The 22,318-nt window shown below is 53.2% G+C and overlaps 2 protein-coding genes across 4 annotated transcripts in view; one reads left to right on the top strand and one right to left on the bottom strand.

Moving 5' to 3' along the window:
- Nucleotides 1-8,451: 8,451 nt before the first annotated feature.
- On the bottom strand, nucleotides 8,452-11,102 carry LOC308179371 (uncharacterized protein). The gene is made up of 2 exons (XM_080559410.1): nucleotides 10,611-11,102; nucleotides 8,452-8,856 (listed from the first exon to the last, which is right to left on the bottom strand). Exons 1-2 carry the CDS (start codon nucleotides 10,955-10,957, stop codon nucleotides 8,853-8,855), a joined length of 351 nt encoding a protein of 116 aa, XP_080415536.1. The 5' UTR covers nucleotides 10,958-11,102; the 3' UTR covers nucleotides 8,452-8,852.
- A 5,688-nt stretch (nucleotides 11,103-16,790) lies between these two features.
- The window catches only part of GDPD5 (glycerophosphodiester phosphodiesterase domain containing 5), a 164,521-nt gene continuing 158,993 nt past the window's right edge, over nucleotides 16,791-22,318 (top strand). For 2 of the 3 annotated variants that reach the window (XM_080559349.1, XM_080559347.1), the window contains exon 1: nucleotides 16,791-17,062. The gene's annotated coding sequence lies outside the window, so the exon portion shown is untranslated. Of the gene's footprint in view, nucleotides 17,063-17,973; nucleotides 20,092-22,318 lie in introns of all 3 variants that reach the window. The other variant, XM_080559348.1, reaches the window with a different exon arrangement.

Below are 22,318 nucleotides of genomic sequence, written 5' to 3'. Positions count from 1 at the left end.
CAGAGGAGCATCCTCGTCTTGGCCTCATCCTTTCCAGCCTCTCCCTAGAGTCTGAGCCAGCTCCTTGCTCCTTGCACAGCTCTGCAAATTCCTGCGGGGTTTGGTGATGGAGGAGAGCTGTCAGCATCCCTGGGGGCCCAGCAGGAGCTGCTCGTGGTACCAGGGATGCTGAAGGGTGCTGGAGGATGCTGGAGGATGCTGAAGTCCTGGAGCCCCCCCGAGTGGTGAGCAGGGGGTATCCCCCCAGCTGCAATACCTCTGGTTATAACATCAGGTTATTTTTGTGGTAATGGGTCAGATTTCCATGGGGTAGGGTTACTTCTGCCCAACACAGGTGGAAACGATGCCCTCGGGTCCTGCAATCCCCTTCTGTCCTGGTAAGAAAAAATCACTTAAAACTTGCAAAGTGTCACTTAACATGAAATTTATTAGAGGAAACATGAGGAAGGATGAGACGATAATACAGGTACTCCTATACCCTGCTGGATCCTAGATCGTGCAACATCAAACGGGCGCCGAGCGGCACGCCAGGAGATGCCACACGTCTTTTTGGGTTCAGTTGTGAAGGCTTTGGTCAACGCTGCTGTTCCTCTGGAGGACGGCGAGGGGGAGCCCTTCTCCTTCTGCTCTGCAGCAGCTGCAGGATCGGGTCCTCTTGCAGGGGGCACTCGTCACACCGCCCAAATCCCGACCGCTCAGAGGATGCTCCGAAATATTTGCATCCTCGGGGAGGGAAAGAGAGGCAGGGAGCAGCGGGTTCGGGAGGAAAAACGTTGCAGCAGGATGGATTTGGAGAGGTTCCTACATACCGGGGGAACAAAACTTGGATGGAGCTGGTTCCTTGCTGGACGAGGAGCCCCCCAGGGAGCCTGGGGTGGCCCCATGGTGGGAGTCCGGAGGGCCACATCCTGCCAAAAGCCAGCAAATCCCCTCAGCACCCAGCGGGGAGCTCAGAGCATCTCGGAGGGATGCAGGGGAGAAGGAAAGGCCACGTCCTCCCGTGTCCCATGGCACGAGTGGCTCAGGGGGTGCATGGATAACAGCACGGACAGCGTCTGTTCTGCACTGATTTGTCCCTGGGCTTAGTCCAGAGCTGCAATCCCAGATCAAACATTGACCAAAAAGGGGGGGGGGGGGTTGGTTTGTAGGGAAGTGTTGTTTTTTTTTTTTCTTTTTCTTTAATTACTTTGATCCGACCTGGCTGGAGACCAGCTGCTTTCTGGACAGCCAACAAGCCCTGGGTGTGTGATGGGAGCTGATGGCCTCACCGGTGTCATCGCAGATGCCAGCAAAAATTACCAGCCAACCCGACAAAAAGCCTACGGATCTGACATGAAACATTTCATACTCGGGGAATGGACATTTTAAATTAAATATCAGCAATGGGGGCAGATTCTGCATTGACTTTGCAGTCACTAGAGGTTGGGAACCCCCCTGCAGAGTCGCTCAGACCTGCTCTAACAGCTGCCTGCACAAGAATAACCATCCGAAGCAATAAGTTTTACCCCATATATAACAAAGACAGAGCAATTAGAGCCTGTTGTAATTAGCACAGCCTGTCTGCAGGTGATTTACCGGGCAGCCGAGTGCCTCTGCACTCAGCTCTGGGTGCCTCGTGTGCGTCCTTCTTAAGGACGTGGTGCTTCCTTCAGGGATCAGCTGAACGAAGGAGGAATTGGAGGCATGAGCTGTTTACTGGCACAGTTCACCAAAAGGCCAGGTTCCTGAAGAGGAGCAGCTCAGGGTCTTGCTTTCGAGGGAAAAATCTGCTTTATTAGGGCACGGCAGCTCGCCCCGGGGGAGCGAGGGCTGCGCCCTGCCTTGGAGGTAGCTGTGATTTGTCCTGGAGGTGGGTTTCTGCTTCTGTGCAAGGAGATGTGGGGCTGGCGAGGCGAGCCAGGATGCTCTGGGGAGGTGGTTTTACCCTTCTATTATCCCTCCTGGAACCACTTTATTTAACACTGCAGCCCAGCCTGGAAGAGATGCCCCAGCTCAGCGGGCATTTGGGGCAGACGCAGCCCCAGCATTTTTCTCCCTCTTCCCAGAGCCCTGCCCCAGACCTCGCAGTCAAAGATGAATCAAACACACGCAGAGGATTCAATCAGCTCCATTTCATGCCCGGGCACACGCTGCCTTCCCACCCTGCAAACCTCTCTGCAGCCACAGCCCCGTGTCCCTGGGGAGCTGCCTCCAGGACCCCGAGGCCTTTTGCTCGCAAACACTTTATTTCCATCTCCTCGTCTCCCGCCTGCCCTATAAATGGAAAGGCTTAGCCAGCCACCGCTGCACATTTAGGGCTGTGTGACCACGAGATTTACCGAGGCAAACCCCGTCAGCTGATCCATCCCGGCGTGCTCGTTAAAGGAATTTATTTTCCAGCGACGTTCGATCTGCGTCAGTGGGGGGGAGGCGAGCTGGTGTGCTCTGCCGAAAGGGTGAAGGAAAAGCTGGGGGCACACCTCCGCCGTCCCTGCAGCCCCTTCCCGAAACCAGGTGCCCTCTTCTGCATTGAATTTCCGTTTTTTCTGTCCCGGTGGAGAGGGGACGGAGGATTGTTAAAGCCTGCTGGGTCTCCTCCTGCTGTCCTAGGGGAGCTGCCGCCTTGCAGGCAGCTTGTCCCTCGCTCTGCTTTTGGTCCTGCAAGAACCTCTGGCAGCACGTAGGGAGCGTTTCCAAAAGGATATTGTGAAAACTCCCCTTTTGTGGCAGCCTAAGGGGTCTGAGCGGTGCAGGCTGCCTGATTTATTTATTTATTATTTTTTTCTGGTCTGAAATCAAACTCGATTCCAAGTATGCCTTAGTATCATTGTAATAGAAATGTTGCTTTCTGCCTTGCTCTGTTGCTTCCCTTGGTGCAAGACACCCTGTTTCTTAACCCAGACTGATACTCCTGCGTATATTCACTTAGCTGTGTGTGGTTTTAAACCAGAGGTGGGTTCGAGCCCCCAAATGTGGGCATAAATCGAGGTGCACTGCCTACATTTCCATCTCTGTGATGGGTCAACCCGTGCGAGCAAGGCAGGGATTTGATTTTGGCACTGGATCCACATCTGAATTTCCATTCCTAATTGGATCAGATGCTGGTTTACGCACAGGCTGCTGAATCTAGAGCTCTTCCAACCAACAAATGCCCAACCTGTATTAAAAAGCAAGCCCAAGGGTGCACAAAGCAGGCGCTCTCCTGTGTTCACCTTATAGCTGCTCGAGCTCAGAGCCATGGGAGGAAGGTTTGGTTTGGGCTGAACCCGTGCTGAGCCGGCCCACAGCAGCCTTAAACTCCAAAACTTCTACAAATGAGATGGGGAAATACTGATCGCATTGCACCTGAGCTGCCTCTTACAGTCCCTGCAGTTTGGATCAAGAGAAATCAAAGCCTGGGATGGGTGCTGCTGAGCAGTGCTGGGTTCTTCAAGACGGGGCAGGTTTCGGGAGGGGACGTTGGATTATCCCATGACAAACACCAGGCAAAAAGGGTCAGGATGTCCTGGGATGTGTCCTGCAAGCAGCCCTGCTGCTGGGATGTACACAGCCTGGTGCAGTCAGGAAAATGCAAGTCCTGGGGGAAAGATAGAATGAAATTTTTTTTCCTTTGTTTTGTTTTGCCAGAAGCGGAGACATGAAACAGACTTCAAATACCTAGAAAAAATGGTACAAACAAGAAAGGAGTAAACTCCCATGCCACGGTAGAGAGGAGGAGATGTCACAGATGTCACCGCTATGGTCAGACACTGGGGGAAATCACAGGGATGGAGAGGCTGGAGAGGGCTTGCAGTCCCCACTGCCGGAGGTTTTAAAGCACGTGGCTGATAAACACGGAGCTGGGCCTGCCTGGGGCAAGGCTCGGTGGCTTTTGGAAGGCTCTGGGATTCCAGGCGAGCAGGGTTTGTTTAGTCTGGGGAAGCAGAGGATGACACATGGCTGCCTGTAAGTCCGTAGGGGGTCCGGGGAGGGAAGGGGCAATAAACACACAGGGGAGAAAAGAGTGACTGAAACAGCTTTGGTGGAGTTTGGTGTGACTTCAGTGATGGCTGGGCAGGAGGAGGACTCTGAGGGCCACAAGGTCCCGTTCACAGCACCGAGGATCTTCTGGGCCTCCGTTAAGGAGGAGCTCAGCAGCCTCCGGGTGAGGCCGCATGCCCTGGTGCAACCGGGGACTGCGCCCAGGTTCCCAAATTCCTGCTAAGCCCTTAAGGAAACTCAGGGAAAACATCTGATGCAATGGTGTAAGGTCCTGAGTTTTGTACGGTTACAACACCGGGCAAGGATTTCAACAGAGCTCAGGCTTGCAGCAGCCACGGGCAGCCTCGTGTGGAGGTGCCTCCTGGTGAAGGCGTCCCTCGAGCACCAAGCCAGGCGTGTCCCAGGCATGATCCACCTCTGGAGCCCTTTCGTCCCACCTTCAGTTCTCCAAGATCTCCCACAGAGTCATCTAGGTTGGAAGAGAGCTTCAAGATCATCAAATCCAGCCAAGTTTTGGGCTCTGCATATTTCTTTTGAGGGTGAGCTGCTAACATGGCTGGGTTTGTTGTTGGCTCGGTGGCTTTTTTGGCCAAAATAGGTTCCTTCAGAACATGCACCTTGGTTGCACTTACCTTTGCATGCACGGCTGTGAGCCTGCACAGTCCTACCAGATTTCATTGTTTCCATTGGGAACAGGCTTTGTTTCTTTTCTGCTTTCTGTTTTCTTTTCTTTTTCTAAGATAAGGGGAGATCCTTTTAGGTTTGACTTTCTCCCAGGTTGGGGAGGAGCAGCAGAGCTGGGAATCAAACCTGGATCCCAAACAACTGCCCAATTTCCAGGCAGTAGGGCACAAAGTATAGGATTTTTTATCTAAATCCTCCTTGATGTGTCCTGCTCCACAGCTGCCTGTGCTGGCGGGTCTGGGAGCATCCTTGGTGCTTTGTGGGACCAGCACCACAGCAGGGCAAGGTCTGGATCCACACCAAACCCCTGCAGTGACCCACTCCTCCTTCCCCATGTTTTTTTTTTTCCTATCAGCTCTTCCTCCATTCATTTTCATGACTTTGTGCCTAGAGATCAAGCAAAACCCGCCATCCACCTCCCTGTGCTTGTGCTGGCCTTGGGAATTAACCACACTGCGGCATTATTTTCTGCTTCCTACCGCATTTAACACTAAATTTTATGAAAGATGCTCCTACACAAGTCTCCTTTCATGCACTAAACCCTTGCATGCACTTTGCAGGAAGCATCCCCTGCTTGTGCCTCTCCAGCAAAGCCGAAACGCTCCTGCCTGAAAAATTATTTGTCACCCAGGCAATGCCAGGGAGGGCTTAGGCAGAGAGGGAGCAGCGTTAAACCAGCTTTTGGCGTGGGCTTTGGCTCTGCGATGGAGCTGCAGAACGTAATCCGTGCTTAGTTCCACTGGGGTGCGGGCTTCGTGCACCGGGAGAATAATAAACCAGCCCCCGGGCTGAATCTCTGGCCAATGGCTGGAATCTGAGGAAATCCTGCAAGTTTCTAATCTTAGGCTGCTTTTCCTGGGTAGTTTATTCCTTTAAATAGAAAGGCTTAAGTGGGATTGACTCCTACAATCCTTCTGTTCGGGATGAGCCTGTAATCTTCCATGGCCAGAGATGGGCATCGGTGCTGCATCGTGCAGCGTTGCTGCCTGTCCTGCAAAGGGAAAACAACGCTTAGGTGGGCTTAATTTTGGCTTCTTTGTCCCATCCAACCATTTTTGGAGCCTGTGGCCAATTTCAGACATGACCTTTGGGCAGTAGAAGTCTCCAGGCTTTGTGAGATGGAGCAGGGAGAGAGAGGAGATAAACGTCCCGTTGGGCTCGGATGTGAGCACAACCCTTATGAGACACTAGAGAATCCACATGGAGGGAAAGCCTCTATGGCCAGAGCTGGTCCTGGGTTTGACTCAGTTGTGCCACGTCCCCAGAGCATCCCTCGCTCCAAATGTAGCCCAGGAACATCTAAAACACAGTGCACTCCTAAGGCATGGTGGAAGACGGATGCTCCAGAGGTGCCGTTGAAAGGATGGGCAAAGCTGGAGGCTTCACCTCCAGGCAAGACCCGTTAGGAATTCCTAATTGGGTCATTAATTCAGAGATAGCCTTAGTGTCCGTCCATCCATGTGAGAAGCGTGGAATACCTGGGGTGCTTTCTAGAGCTTATTTTGCTCGGCCTGGAGGGGAACATCTCCTTTATCTGCTCCGTCTCACGTGTGAAAGAGGTCAGGGAGCACCGTCCCCACAGCTCGTGGTGGGGTCAGGGAATGTCTTCTGGAGGCTGACCGTTCACGTGTCTGTTTCGGGATGGACACTTCTTTCGCAGGTCTCCAGGAGAGCATCCTTGGCAAACGGATGCAAGTTTCGCCGTGATTTTCCAGCAGGGTTTGCAGTGGGTGGTCACAGACCGGAGGGTTTGGCAGCCATTTGGTAGTGCTGTTTGCTGCAGAAAACGCTTATTTTTATCCTTGTATGCAAAAAATTGTCTCCTGCTGTCTGTGCTGAGACCCGTAATTCATGCCCCTAACCCCCTGAGGTCCATACCACCACCCTTCAAACACCCCGAAGCAAGGCACCAGCCCTGGCTTTACCCATCCCCTTCCTCAACTCTGCAAAATCTTCTCTGCAAACCTTCCCCCGGCAGTTCTCCTCATCCTGAAGGGCACCTACAGGAGGGCAGGTCCAGACCAGATCACCTTATCTCCCAGACCAGATCCCCTTATCTCCATACATCCCCATCCAAAAGAAGATCCCTTGCGTTGCCCCAGCCTGTCCCCGCTCCTCCACCCCTCTGGCGTGTCCTCGGTGCCCTCTGACGTGTCCCCGTGGCCCAGGGGAGGGCAGGAGGAGAGTTTTCCTCCTCCCATAACCCTGTCTCGGGGCGCGGGGGGAGCCCGATGCAGTTGGGAGGTCGTGCTGAGTCAGCCTTTGGGCGTGCTGAGTCACCGCGGGGCGAGGAAGGGCGGTGAGGAAGAGGGGGCTGCCCGCCTCCATCAGGAGGGGTGGTGGTGCAAATATCCTGCACTGAAGATCCAACCGAAGACGAATTCCTATTAACGACCCCTTTGTGGGGTCCTGTTAATGACCTATTCCTGTTAATGACCCCCCTTGGGCAATCAAGGGCACACCGCCGCCTCCTAGAGTTGCTTCACCCCGCAAGGAAAGGTTGGTGCCTGGCCCTGCCTCCCCCTCAAAACCCCTTCCTGCGGCTCCAAGCTGTGGCACCCCATAGCCACCCCACAGACACCCCAAAATGATCAGTCCCTAAGGGAACAGCTCCAGGTGCAGTGCTAAACACACGTCCCCAGGTCCCCTCCTTGCAGGCGCTTGCTGGTTGTAGGGCTGCTCCTCGCCACCCGCATGAAGTCCTGGATATCTTTATGGATACCTGGATTTTTTTTTTTACCTGGATATTTTTATCAAGCCCTTGAGTTCCTCTCTCTTCCCTTTTCAGCTATGAAATGGGGGAAGAATGAGCCCTGAGGATGGCAGCAGGTTCAGGAGGACGGGGGGACCTTCCCCTCTGCAGCTATGGTGGGAGCTTATCTGCAGCACGGCACTACCAGGTCTTCCTCCAGAAGGTCTTCCTCCCGTCATCCTATTTCAGATTTAACTTGTTTGCTGGTTTAACCCCCAGCCTCCTCCTGAAAAACAGGATTCAGCAGGACATGGACATACAACCCCAAAAAGAGATTTAGTTTTGACATTTCTGCTGTTGGCAACGTTCAGTTTTTCTTGCAGGTTCCCTCTTCTGGCTAAGCCCAGAAATGAAGCGAGGCAGCGCTGACTTTGGATTTTCACCCCCACTTCCAGCCTTAATGGGATAAATTTCCAGGTCAAGAAGAGCTGGAGGAACCACCCAGGAGTTTTCGGGCTCAGGGTCTCTGTTAGGGCCTGCCCCTAACACGAAATGAATTTTCTGTGCTCGCTCAGAGCAGAGGCCAGGCAGGGAGCGAGGCCAGAAAAACAAGGGGTCATGCTGGAGTTTCTTTTTTTCATCGCTTAACTCTGAAATAAAAATACATCTCGGGCTTGTTTTGGGATTAGCAAGGAAAAAAAATTCCTCTTGATGGGAACCATCTGTGGCCGGGAGATGCCGGCTCCTTTCCACCCCGCGCACAGATGCTGTTACGCGGGGTGTGTTCCTCACCCAAATATTATTCCTCTCATCCCTGTCGGAGGAATCCCAAGTATTTAAGGAGGTTTCTCTCCCTGGATGGGCCCAGCATCAGAAAGCAGGAGCTCGTTAGGCCTGTGCAACACAATATTTGCTCTCTTCATTACGAGGGCGCTGCCCCGCACAGCGGGTCGGTGGCTGCCGTGTCCGTAGCGTAAATAGGGGAAGCGTTTTCCTTGTAACCTTTCCACCCCAAACACTACAAAGTGTTCAAAGTAAATGTTTTGTGGCCTCTATGTGATCCAGGAGGGGAAATCTGCCCCGGGGGAGAGGAGCTGTGTTGGTGGACGTGGGGGCGTTTGCAGCAGTGCCCCCGTGGCGTAGGGTCGCTTGTGACCCGCTATGGGGCCTGGGGTGCCTGCTCCTAAAACGTGACCATTTCTGCTCAAATAAAAAGTGAGGTTACGGCATGGGAAAACAGGAAAAAAGCCTCCCGGACCGGGAAGAGGAGGGGAAGCTCGAGATGAAAGCAGCCGAAGAGGGGCAGGTCTTGCCCCGGGAGGATGGCAGCAGAGGCTGAGAACGTTTCTCCACGCTCCCAGTGGGTGAGGAGGATGGGAGCCTTCCTCCTGGGACTGGTTTCGGCAGGTGGAGCTGGAGGCTGGAGGCCAGACGAGACCAGCAGGTTCTCCATGCTCCAGGGCCAGCAGCAGGACCCGAGCTGGGATCCTCCCTCTGCTCAGAGCGAGGCACGGGGCTACCTAGGCATGAAATGGGTCAAAATGAGCTCTTTTGGGGCTTTTAACTCCTGGCTCGAAGGGAGGATTTTTACATGGCCACGCCGTGTTTTGGGTGAGGCCAAAGCTTGCCTGGGAGACGATTTGGTCTCATTTGCCCAAGTGATGGCAGAATGTGTGGGTCTTGCCTCCAACGCCCTCCTGTTTGTCCCCGGAGGACAACGTGCTGCATGGATCACCGTTCCCCTGAATTATTTTAACACCTACCGGGATCAAAGGAGCTATCTCATCTCTCCTCCATGCAACCCATCATGAGCTGGCTGGGGAGCAGAAGGACGGATTTTTCAGTCCAGGGAATGAAGGCAAAAAGCCTCCCAGCTTTGAGGCTGGCAAAATCCATCCAGAGGGCAGCGGCTCCCGCACCAGGACCGTGGGATGCTCTGACGTTGCCATGCCCAACCCTGCTCTGACCACAGGCAGCCCTGCCCGTCCTGCATCCTCTGGGATTCGTACGATAATTGCCGAAGCTCCCTTGGGCTCTGTCCTGCCCTGGCACCCAGGTACAAGGAGCCCTTGCAACTAATCCTGGCCCAGCCCTGGCCCAACCAGTGCCTCCAGTCCCCTGGGACCTTTTTCCTGCTGGTGGCCATGAGGAGGTAGGAGCCGACGACCCCACTCTGCCAAAAATCCTCCCCGTGAGCCAGTGGCTGGGCACTTCTGCAAGGAAGACTCCACTTTCCACTGCCTTACATTAAGGTCCCGATGGGCCGAACGTGCCCCAACATCCCCACGTGATTTTAGCAGTGTGTTGCACGTAGCTACCGAGGCTTGGCCAAGTGAAATCACAGGCACCACCCCCCCCCCCCCCCCCCGCTCTATTTCATCCATCAAAAAAAGCAATTTACTGATTAAATTTGTATGAAAGGCCAGAACAGTATTATACAGAACTACGTTATATTGCGGCAGGGAGAAAATACACCGCTTTTTTATTAGGAAGGGGGAAACGGATTCACGTAGTGCTTTCCAGACAATGAGGTTTTGAACCGCAGGGGTTTAATTTCGGCATTGTTTGTGCAAACACGCCCCGTCACCGACATCTGTGAGGGGCCTTTCATCCCTGCCTGCAGATAAAGCCCCCGTTATAGGGTCACCGAACGAACGGAGCCCGGCGTCTCCACCCGAGGAAACCCCGGGACGGAGATAATCAGCAAAGCGATGTTCTCCACTGCCTGGCCGGATAAGAGCTGCTTTGTTCGGGGACCCAGGTCGGCTCTGTGCCACCGAGGTTTTATTTCAGCGTCCTGCAAACGAGCTATGAGAAGAATGCTGCAGGTTCCCCTCGGTCTGCAGAAGTGGAGGGATATCGCCCCTAGGGGTTGTTTAATATTAACCGGACCGGTGCAGGTCTATAAAGGGATTGATTGTGTGTCTATCTGTGCTTATATATAAGCATCGCCTCCAAAGCCAAATTAATGAGGTTAAAACCTTGCACGGGCTGGAGCAGGTGAAAGTCCTCCCGGAGGGAGCTGTGTCGGTGAGGGCTTTTGTCGATAAAGGGATTTCTGTGCTGACACCAGGAGTGTGGGCCCTGAGCCCCGACCTCCCTGTGCTCGGTGCTGCGCGGGCACAGAACAAAGGCATCATCGAAAGCTTTGATTAATGTTTCTGATAAGGGAAATCTTATCTGAAACCAGGTGTAACCAGGTATCTGGAGCCAGCTGTAACCTGCTGAACCCCATGGGGATGGCTGGGATGGGAGCTGCTGCAGAAAAGCCCACCTGGATTTTGATGCAAGTGAGGTTTGGCCTTCATCCTCGTCCTCATCCTTGTCCTCGTCCTCATCCTCATCCTCATCCTCGTCCTCGTCCTCGTCCTCGTCCTCGTCCTCATCCTCGTCCTCGTCCTTGTCCTCATCCTCATCCTCATCTTCGTTCTCTTCCTCGTCCTCATCCTCGTCCTCGTCCTCATCCTCGTCCTCGTCCTCATCCTCATCCTCATCCTCATCCTCGTCCTCGTCCTCATCCTCATCCTTGTCCTCGTCCTCGTCCTCATCCTCATCCTCTCCCCTCTGGCTTTTCAGGCCAGATGGCATCTGGGGCATCTTTGGTAAAGCTGCTTCCCACATGGGCAGGGGAAATGGGCTTCACAAGGTGAAAAAAGTAATTATTTCCTCACTGTTTCAGCCACATTTGTTTATTAATTGGACTACATCTAGGATCTAGAGAATGCTGTTAAACACCGTCATTCTGAGTAATTAGTTCAGAGACAGCTTCACCCACCTGCCCTGGAGTTCTCACAACGTATCTCAACACAGTCTGGCGGTGGGTGGATAGCTATTCCCACCTACAGCTAAATGCACATTACAAAAAAGGAGTTGCAGGCTTGAAATAATTTGTTTGCCCCCGATTTTCCTCCCCGAAGCTGCCTTCACTCAGGGAACCACCAGGCAGCGAGCAAGATGCTGGTGAGTGACTCCAAAAAGGGCAGAGCAGGAGCTTTGGCAATACTTAGGTGTTCCTTTGCAGGAGCAAAAAACGATCCTAAAAATGATCCTAAATCGTCCCTTTTGATGCTTCCCTCCTCCTAGCACCCTCGTGCAGATGCCAGCTGCACCCTTTCTGCTGACAACACGTGGCTGTAGCAGCAAGCACATTTTTCTTGAGCACGGCCAGCTGCAGACTGTGGGCAGATGGGGAGGGAGACGTCTGGTCTGACACCCTGCCCCTTGGCCAGGCTGGATGGGGAGCCGTCAGTCCAGGCTTCCACCCAGATATTTATTTTACTGCTCCACTAATTGCACATGGCCACGAATGTCTCCGGCACCCGCAGAGCTTTGGTAATGCAGGCCGATAGCTGAGACAATATGGGATTTTGTTCTAATGCATGCCTGTTTTTTTGTTGTTGGTGGTGGTTTTTGTTGTTGTTGTTTTTGTTTTTTTTTTTTTTCCCTGTAACAGACCTGGGTTTATCCTAAGCCTCTGACTGGGAGCAGGGTTACGGATGGGTTCATTACTCTTCACCCCGCAAAGACTCCTCCTGGCACCTCCAGATGCTCATCGTCCTAACTCCCTCCATCTCCCCATCCTTGTGCTGCCTCTTTGCACCTCTGAACACACTCGATGCCGTCTGCAGCCCGCTGCTGGGACCTCACCGACTTTGTCCTCACTCTTTTGGGAAAGCCAAGCTTCTCTTTCGAGAGTCCTACAGACGTTTGGAGGAGATCGAGCAGAGACAATCTTTTTCTTGCTATTTTTCCTGGCTTCTGCACCTAAGGGAGAAGGGTTTGTGCCTCGTTGCCTCTGTCCCTCTGCTCCTCTCCTTGTTCCAAATGGGCTGACGGAGACCCGGGCACTTCTCAGGGCTCCAGGAGGAATGCCTCCATCCCTACCCGTGTATCCACCCACTGAAACTCAAACCTTGTCCCAGAATCATCCTTCAGGAAGGTGCCTGCTGGCCAAAAAACCCTCATTAGTGCAGTTAGAGCCACTTGCTGGGAGAGTTCACACTTTGCTCCCTAGGCATCGATTTGGAGGACGGTGGCAGGGAGGCCAGATGGGGCTGTGATAAAATATCTGTGATAAAGTGCTGGTTAACCTTTGCTCGGGAATACTCCACTCACCTGCTTTGGGGCTCGACTGCACCTTTCAGATAGGAAAGAAGAGGAACTGCCATGTGTACTGACCTGATCGTGCCCCTGATGTCATGTTCTGCATTTATTTATAAAACCAGTCCGTATTTAAATACAGAGCAGGAGCATCTAAAGTGAGATGAAGACGTCCAAGGGGGTGACTTCTGCCTCTGTTCATCACTTTCCCTGCTGGTTTTTCCCAACAGCTAAAAAAAATGCTCATTTATCATCCCCATTGAAGCTTTGTTGCTGACTTGCAGCCTCTGGTCTCTGCGAAGATGTGCCCAGGGCTAATTTTGCACCGATGACGTGCCACAAAGCATTTTGTTCTGGCTGCAATTCTCTCCTAAAGACCGTGCCAGGCCAACGTTATCCCATTTATTGCATGGCTCTTGGGCCATCTGCGTGGCCCGGTTTCTTCTCCATGCAGTAATTAGGGGAGACAGAGGGTGTCCGGGACCCAATTTACCCGCAGCGACAATCCATGCGAGTGACTTTCCTCTTATTTAAGCATCCTCACCTTATCTCCTCCTGAAAGGGCTGCGGGGTTAACCCGCCGCAGAGCAGGCAAACACAGCTATTGTGCAAACAGGCAAAGCGTTTCCTGGCTGAGCGGACGCGATATCTTCGCCTCCAGTTGCTGGGTAACATCAAACATTCACATGCTCTCAGCCCGTGAGCAATTCAGGGATCCCAAACCCATTTCTGCCCCCGTTGCAGGGCTGGGTGCCTGGTGTGAGCTTGTGGGGGTAAAGCGAGGAGAAAAAAGGGTGAAGGAGAGGTGGAAATGCAGAGCCTGTAACAGCAAAATAGCTCCACGAGTTCTCCCTGCAGCTGTTATTACGGGGAAATAATGGGGCCTGAGGGGACGCCGGCAGTCAGAACTCTCCTCGCCCTTATTAGAGGCAAAAGGGCCGGGAGAAAGAATTAGGAAAAAGCACCTTAATGAAAGTATTTGCAGTACAAACACAGGAAAACGCAGCCCTCCCTCCTGTTTGTCCTGCATTCCCCGAGCATTGGCAGGAGCCGAACAATAGCGTGTCCCTCGCCACGCTTCCTTCCCCTCGCCCGGGGCTGGTCGGATGCTGGGGCATGCCGCGATGGGGTCTGCTTCCCACCAGCTCTGCTGCCACGCACGGACGGGCAGACAGACAGACAGACAGACAGACAGATGTGTGCAGCATAGTGTTGACAGGAGGCTTCTGGGTGAACTTGGCCTTGCTTCTTTCATGCCTCGTTTTTTTCTTCTGCAAGATGGAGTTGGCAATGCTAACATCCAAGTCCTTGCTCAATGGTCTCCAACCCAACGGGACATTTGGGGTCTCCATCCCAATGGGACATTTGGGGTCTCCATCCCAACAGGACATTGGGTTCTCCATCCCAACAGGACATTGGGGTCTCCATCCCAATGGGATGTTGGGGTCTCCATCCCAACTGGGCATGGGTGCCGTCACGAATTTCTGAGCTGTTCCTTGCTCTGCTCAAAAATCCCACTGTGGAGGAATCCAATAGCAGCAGGGTATAGACTGCATACGGCACGTACACTCAGCTGTTTTGGGGTCTGGTCCCCCAAAAGGTGAGTGGCAGCCACTTTATTTTAAGGCAATGCTCTCTGATTTCTGTGTTTTCTGGTGCTGCTCACCATATACCTGGTCTTGTTCCCCAAACCTTCCTGTGGTCACCTTCCCACCTCTGAGCGCAGCAGCAAATACAAAAAGAGAACACCCAAAAATACTCCGACTTATCGGGGAGGGACCAGGCACCAAAACTGATCCTTTTCCATAAGCACATAACAAAACTCTTACGGGATGAGGTGAGAAATCTGCCCACTGAAACTTGCCCCTGGATCCGAGCATCGGGGCCGTGCCGGGTCTTAATGCAGCAAAGTGTGAGCTCTGGGGGAGCAGGAGGGCTTTTTTATAGGTAAAACATCCTGAAATGAGCATCGCTGGGGTTATACGGTGAGGAATGAGCACAGTAGATTCCCAGCCATGCCGAAAGGAGATAATTAAAATAGCTCCCAGCACTCAAGGCTCTAAATGGGATCAGGAACTTTCAAACCAGAAAACATTTTCCCACTCCAAAACTGCATTTATTTTCCTAGAAGTGGCCTGAAATTAATGAGATATTTCCTTCCCTTGGTCACTCCGTGAAGGTTTGGACATTGGACGTGCTTGCTGGGGGGAGGACGGGCTTGCTGCTCTTCATTCCTCCCTTCACAGCTGCTTAGAGGCGGCTGGAAAAGGGAGCCTTGCCCTGCCCAGCGTGCTCCCCGGCGTCTGCATCGGGTTCAACTGGCAACGTTGGAGAAAAAAATCCTGAAAATGTGCAAACTGCGGTTCTTTTCGGAGGTATTTCACTCAGCAAGTGTTCCCGGGGACGGTGAAAAGCAAGTTACTGGCTGACGCTGGGAGCAGCTGCAGTTCCTGGAACCTCAAGAGTTATAAGAATATTTTCCCCCAGTGCCAAAAAAGAAAATAGTTTTCCCTTAATCTTACAAACGGTCGAACTATTTCTGCTGAAATTACAAGGAGACCATCCCTATAGGCAGACACCCAAGCATGCAAAATCTCATCCCGGTTGTTTAAAGCCTGGCAGAGTCACAAGGAGCTGCGGTCACGGCTCTGCTATGTGCCTCCAAATACCTGCGCCTGTCCCCTATCGCCCTGCACGCGGGGAAAAAAATGTGAAAAAACATCCCTGTCATCCATCAACGTGCCCAGCAAGCAGGCAAATAAAGTGCCCACATGGGATGTATTTTCGCCAGGATTTAAGATAACCGCAGAGCTGAAGGAGGGGGAAGGAAAGGCGTTTGCAAGGCGCTCCCAGATGCAACGCCAGCCTGCTCCTATCCTGCTGTGGCCAGCCATCGTCTTTTTGGATCAGGTTCTAGGTTTTGATTTTTTGCCTTCTCTTTTCTCCTCCAGATGAGGTTTCCCTGCTGGAGGGTGCAGCCTTTTGGGTTATTTCTGAGCTTGTTTTTTTGGAAAAGCTGCTTGCGAGCTGTCGGCTTTGCCCGTGTCGGTAAAGGAGCCTGGTGTCTGTCTCACCTCGCGTGTTGTTTTGGCAGCACATCTCCTCCTTTTGCACCATACACAGCTCCAGGGCTGGCTCTGAGCGTGGGCCAAAAGGGTGAAAAACAGCCAATTTGCAGGAAAAAAAAAAAAAAAAAAGGCACTTGCTGAAGGGACCTGCTGCTCTCAGGTGAGTATTTTCCACCTTGCATTAAAACCTGACGCCGGGGACAAAGTTCAGCAGGTCTGAGCACCCAGCAGCTCGGAGCCAGCCCCGGCTGCTCTGATTCATCCCTGCTCTCACAGAGTGCAGGAAACAAATCCCAAGCGTGGTGTAGGCACAGCAAAACACTCATCAAAACACTCATCCTTTCCCCAAACTGCTGCCACGTGCACCTCCTGCGCCGGGACCCCCAGGGCTTGCAGGTGAGGTCCTGGGGAACCCCCCCCGTGGTGCACGCTTGGGAGAGCAGGGGAAGACCGAGATGGAAGAGGATGGAAAAAATAAATAATTGTTGGGTTGAAAAGGGCACAATTAGAGGAGGAGGAGGAGATGTCAGCAAGCTGCAGCCCCCAAATCTGTGCCCGACCCTTTTCATCTGTTCCCCTGCCACTTCCATCAGCCGGGATGGGAACACCCCGTTGCGCAAAGCATCCCCCTGAGCAGGCTTTGGGACGCGATCGCCTTCGATATAAATATCCCAGAAACAGATTTTTTTTTTTTTTTTCCTTTCCCTTAGAAGTGTTTTCCCTTATGGCCACTCCGCTCCCCGCTGCCAAACGGGGATTTACTGGTGCCCGGTTAACTGCGTCCCGGGGCGTGCAGGGCTGGATTTTTGCTCTCGTTTGCCGAGGTTTCCAAGGGTAGATTTTATTTTCGCTGCACCCTGCGTGCGTGCGTGCGTGCGTGTGTGTGCACATCGCTCCCGGGGTGGACGATTTCCAGACCTCCTGCTTCAGAGGAAGATGGGGGTGGAGGAAGGCTGGCTCGCCCAGGAAAAGAAGGGGGGGAATCAGTGCTACGTGATGAGGCTTTCTTGGGGTTCATCACTGCCAAAACCCCTTCGGGACCAAGCACCCCAAGACTTCCCCAGCCCCTCGGGGGTCTCAGGGCCATAGGGGAACCCCCAAACCTGCACCCTGGGGGCACCCTGGGGGCACCCTGGGGGTACCTTGGGGGTACCCCGATGCTTGCAGCCAGCCGCATCCCCGTAGGGACACCCCTACTAAGAAGGGGCTGGCAGCTTTCGGGTGCAGCCTTCCTCCTCCTCCTCCTCCTCCTCCTCTTCTTCCTCCTCCTGCCGCTGTCCGGGGCGGAGCCCGCCCGCCCCCAGCCCCCGCCCCGCTCCCGGGAGCGGGCGGCGGAGCCGAGCCGAGCCGCGCCGGGCTGCGGGGACAGGGACGGGGACAGGGACGGGGACAGGGACGGGGACAGGGACGCGGTGGTGCCACCTCCCTCCTGCCGACCCTGCGCTGTCCCCAGCCCCCGCGCTGCAAGGGGACAGCGGGGGGGCATCGCTGGCAGGGGCCGTGTCCCCCCCCATCCCACCCCGCCTTGGCGACACGGAGGATCTCCCAGTGGCAGCAGGTAAATGGTTGGACTGGTTGGACTGGGGAGGTGTTTGGGGGGGGGGGGATGGGGGGTTTTTTGCATCCCCCCCCCCCCCAGCCTTGGGACCGGCCCCGGGGGTGCAGGGTGTGCCCGGGGGGGTGATGCTGAGCCGGGGGGGGGTGTTGGGGTTTGGCCAATACACAGCTTTTGACACCCAAAAGGTGCTGCGGGGGAGCAAAAAGGCGTTTCTTTCCCCAAAACGTGCTTCCTTACCCTCTGCGCTCCCCCCCCCTATTCCAAGTGGTGTCCCCCCCCAAAAAAATATTTAGCTCACCTGGCTGGGAGCATCCCAAGCAAAGTTGGGAGTCGATGGGTGCTGTCGTGTGGTGGGGGACGTGGGTGGGCACCCGCCTGGGATGGGTGCCCGGGTGCCCCCCGAGCTTCCCAGGACACCCCCAGCTGCCAGGGTGTGGATCCGGCCACCCCCCCCCCCCCCCCCATCTCCTTTAGGCCATACTTGTTTTACAGGTAACTCTTCATTTTTATACACCGCTCGCAAAATAACGCCACCCGCCGTGTCCCACGGCCCCGAGGCTTTACTCCGGGGTTGTCCGGTGCCGTAAAATCCTGAGAAAGCAAAATCCCAAAAGGGTTTTATGACAGCTTGCCTGGTGAGGGCTGGAGGAGCACCCTCTGCTCTCCCAGCACCCAGCTCCCCCCCTGAGCTCTCAAGCTGCCGCGGGGACATCCTGGGTGGCTCCTGGGGACATCACCCCGGAGCAAAGCCCGGTCGTGTTGGGCACCCCGAATTTCTTGCCAGAGCCGAAGAGGGTAGATGTAGAGGGTCTTATCCTGTCCTCGATGCTCAGCAGGGAAATCGGTCAGGGAAAGAAGGAATTCAGGAAAAGGGGAGAGGGAAAAAAAATCTCGTCGCTCTTTTATTGAAGCTCTCTCGCTAGTCCTGTGTGTTCGCTGCCTAGAAAACTGGGCGTTGAGGAGTCGCAGTGGAAATGTGAGCTCGCCTCTGGAAAAGGTCTGTTGTAGCAATTCCTGGTGTGGAAGCTGCTAAATTTCACCCTGGCCAGATGGAAATGGGGATTCTTCAGCCAGAAAGAAAACAACAATGTCAAAAAAAAAAAAAAAAAAAAGGCTTCTAACTCACAAGGACTTGGTTTTAGGGGTGGGCTTGCACAGCCACTATTATTATTTGTAATTGTGTGGGCTTAAGCTTTGTTTTGGGGCTGGGAAGGGATAACTGATACACGTGCAGAATAGTCATGAAAATACTGCATGTGAAATTAAAAAAAAAAAAATAATTATGGTTCTCTTTGCTGGCTTTTTGTCCCCGTGTGAAGGAAAAGGAGTGCTCGCCCGGTGAGCCCCCCCCAGGGTTTTTTGTGTTGGGAAGTTACCCGGGGCATGGGGAACGCTGAGCCCCACCACGCCGGGCGGGCGCTGCCTTCTCCTCCGGGAAATTCAGAGCATTGCTTATTAGTGAGCAAAAGCAGCACTGGGGCTGCTTGTTAAAGAGCTTTTTTTTTTGGGTTTGGATCCTGCACCGATGTAGGGTGAATGCCCTCTACCTGCTTTCCCTCTCCGAAATCGCCAGCTTGCGCTTGGCAGGTGTGGCTGGGGCAAAGCTGGAGTCAATGGGCTCCCTGCCTCGCCATTCATCCGGCACCTCCACGTTCGTGGGCTGTCAGATTGCTGCGGGAAGCAGTCCGTTAATGCATTGTACAGCCTCAGTCCAGCCGAGCGGCGGTGCATCCTTAAAGGCTGCTATTTTAACCTGTGTTCCCCTCGTCAAGACCTGAAGCACCTCCAAGCCGATATTCGGCAGCATCCAGCTGCTCCGTGATGCAGCAGGTACGGCTTCAGCGGCAAAAATAAGCTCTGCTTCGAGGCAGAGTTAATTTTGGAGTGGGTGTCTCTGTCAAGCTGTACTTTTTCTTCTATTAAATAAGCATGTTCTGCACGTTACGCTCCTCCCTGCAATGAATTCTCCACTTGAAGGCGAAGCATGACTGATGTTTGTCTTGTGCCTCGACGACGAGCGGCACAAAGAAAATGAGTTCGGCTCTGATCAATTTAGTTGGTGTCGGGCTGTAGATTCAGAAGCTGCTGACTTGGAATTAATGATAAAAGGCTGAGTTTTAGCAAGGCAACAAATCGCTTTTCTGAGTCAGGAAGGTTGTAGCGAGATACCGAGCCATCTGCGGGGCCAGGGGTTGTTTCTTGCACCTTTATCCAGAAAGCGCTGGGTACGTTTGATCACAGGTACCTGCATTAAGATTGTTACAGCATTTCACTCTGCCCAGTTCAAAAATCAGTATATAAAGAATGTTTTTTGTGGTTGTTTTGTTTTAAATGTGTGTTACAATACAATTACATTGTAGGTTGAGGTCAAGATCTTGGCAGGGAACGGCTCCTTCACCCTTCTTGTTTGCTTCGAGGTGTTTTGGTACTCGCAGGTGGTGGAAGTTAGATCTGGGTGCCCTTTTAAAAGACGCACCTGCAGGGAATATTGTCCTTTAGCTGGCTTTTAAGTCTTTCTGAGGGTGAAGATAAAAGGATATGGCTGCACTTTGAAATACTCACGGCACTGCTGCTGCGCAGCTACGGGCTTGTGCGTCGTGGCTTGGGTTTAGCCAACACGAAGAGTTTTGGGGTTGGACGTGGATGGGTGTTTAGGGCTCCTCTCCTGCAAACATGTGGTGTAGCAGCACGCTTTCCCTGGGGGAGTGATGCTGCTTTGAAACTACTTTTCCATGAGAAAATACCCCTGGGGGGGCCGTGCTCCTGCCCAAAAGTGCTGTAACGAGATGCTTTACACCTTCCTGCTGGCAGGGAGATGAAGCGATGGGATCCACCTGGCCACCACTTGGCTCCTGCCATAAAGAGGCATCGTTAGGCTGCCCCAGCTGGGAATTATGCTTCAAGGAGACCAAATGGGGCTGGGGGAAGTCCTGGTTCTGCTGCTGGCATCACAACAGGCGCTGCTGGTGCTGTGCGAGGAGGCTGGGGCTGGTTTGGGCTCTGCGGGTGCCAACCAGGGCACTTCTAGGGTGAGTGGTGCCTCTTGGCTTCTCCTTGTGCCTTTGTCACTCGGGGCTGAGGTCCCAGGGTGTCACCCAGGGCTGTAGCTCCCCGGGGTCACCGCGCAGAGCTGGCCATGGAGCTGAGCAGTGCCTGCTGCTCAGAAGAGGGCAGTGTGACACCAGCGAGCTGCTGCTGTCCCCCAGCCCTGTGTGGAGGTGCTCCCTTTTCACCCACCCAGGGCTCCGGGAGGGTCCCTGGGGTGTGGATCCCAGTGCCCCATTCCCCTTCCTTCCTTCCCTTACAAATGATTTCCCTTCCAGCTATGTTCCCTGCTGCCTTTCCGTGCACGCCAGGGCGCTGACGGTGTTTACCAGACCTTTGCAGGAATATTCTGTGCATGATGCGGGGAAAAGGGATTTAAAGGCTTGTTTATAGCCATTGCTTTTGCTTGCCAGCCTGTCTATAAACAGTGATTAGATGCAGCTACTTTAATGCATGGCTCTGCTTTCAAAAAAAAAAAAGCTGCACGCTGGTGTTTGGCTTCTCTGCTTTTTCCTCTGTAGCTAACCGCCGAGTTCTCCCCACTTCCTCCAAAAATACCCACAGATACTGGCAGGACAACAGCCTGAACGCTTGCTTAAATAGCCTCTCGTTGCTCAATAACCCCCCAAAAGCCTTATTTTTATATGTAATTAAATATTTGTGTAATGACTCTGCCAAGAGAGGGGTTCAAGGTACAGCGTGTTCCCCCGAAGGGTGTTCAAACAAGGACCTTCTTGGGTGGCAATGGGAAATCTTCCCATGCTTGGGTCTATCATGCCACACGGCGTGTTTTCACATACTGAATCCATTACACATCTTGATTGAGCTCTGTCTCTTTTTGCCTGTCTGGCCTTTGGGCAGGATCAGCTTTATGAGAAACGTTTCTCTTGTGAATGGGTTTTTGGCGCGGGTTTTTGTGGCTCTTGAGCCAGGTATTGCTGAGATGGGCTCTTTTTTTTCCTCCTCCTCCTGGATGAAGGATGGGATGGGGGTAGGAGAGAGGCAAGCTGTGCCTCGCCCCAGGTGATGCACAAATCTGGGCACCAGCTCCATCACTGGGCTCCCCAATCTGTGTGCAGTCCCACTGGTGGCTAATCTCTTCCTGGGGAATAGCTCGTGCTGGTTTTGATATAATTCCTCAGCCATGACAAAATCAAATCCTCCTGCTCTCCAACCACTGTGTCCTCTGTGCTGCTTGGAGCTGGGTTCTCAGCAAAGCCTCGTGCAGTGCTCGGGGTCTGAGCTGCTACATCCTGGAGGAGTTGGATGTGATGGACTGTAAGTTTTTTTTTTTTTCAGGAATGCTTAAAAGAGCCTGTTTCGCTTTCAGTTTTACCACGTGGTGCTGTGTTCACACAGCTTTTATCTTCCAGCTTTGCCTTTAAAGCAAGTCTGCCTTTTAAAATGTTCAAATCCTACAACTTCTCTCTTTTAAATCCCTGCAGTTTCTGTTAGCCATTGTAACTTGTAGAATCTATTTTGTAATTATAAGATAGCTGGTCCATAGGTTTCCCTTCCCCCATGGTGAGGTGAAATGAAACTTTTCTCCCCCAGCCTGAGGTTAGATACACGGTGCAGAAATGTTCTGTCTGGGTGCTGGTTTTAGCTATGCTGAGCTTCCGGCTCACACACGCACAGGGTTGCTCAGGGAAAGCATCTCGCTTCTGATGAAAATAGCGCAAGGTGAGAACCAGTGTTTCCTTTAATAGGTATTTTGGATGCGGCATTAAAAAGGGCATAATGGACTGGTGAATGTTCTTCTGAGCTGCTCTAATAGACTGTATCTTGAGCCACTTGTCTGGCATTGATGAACCTCTTGTGTTGACAGCCACCTCATCATAAATTGTATTGCCTCAGTCTCAAATCAAGCCACTGGTCAAGTCACCACCTCAGAATTACAGTAAAAAAAAAAAGATTAAATTTTTGGACTGGGAGTCAACAAGAGAAATGTGGTTACTGGTTGCGATGCGGTGTCCAAGGGTTGTGGGTCCTCAGAGTGATGCACCGAGGGCTGAGCGAGGCTTTTAGGAAGCTGATGTGATCCTGGAGCACCCTCTGAAAGAGGTTGGAGAGGATCTGGGGCTGTGTCTGGGCTTGCTGTCCTGCTAAATGTCCAAGGTCCCTGCAGTGAGGGCAGAAGCGTGGTGTTAAGGGGCAGGCTTGGCCCTTCAGAGGTGCCCCGTGCACGTCACCAGTGCCCAAACTCTGCCC

The sequence above is a fragment of the Anser brachyrhynchus genome (genome assembly GCF_964034855.1).
Source record: "Anser brachyrhynchus genome assembly, chromosome: 1".
Classification (NCBI taxonomy): Eukaryota; Metazoa; Chordata; class Aves; order Anseriformes; family Anatidae; genus Anser; species Anser brachyrhynchus.
This window is presented reverse-complemented; position numbering and strand designations above follow the sequence as displayed.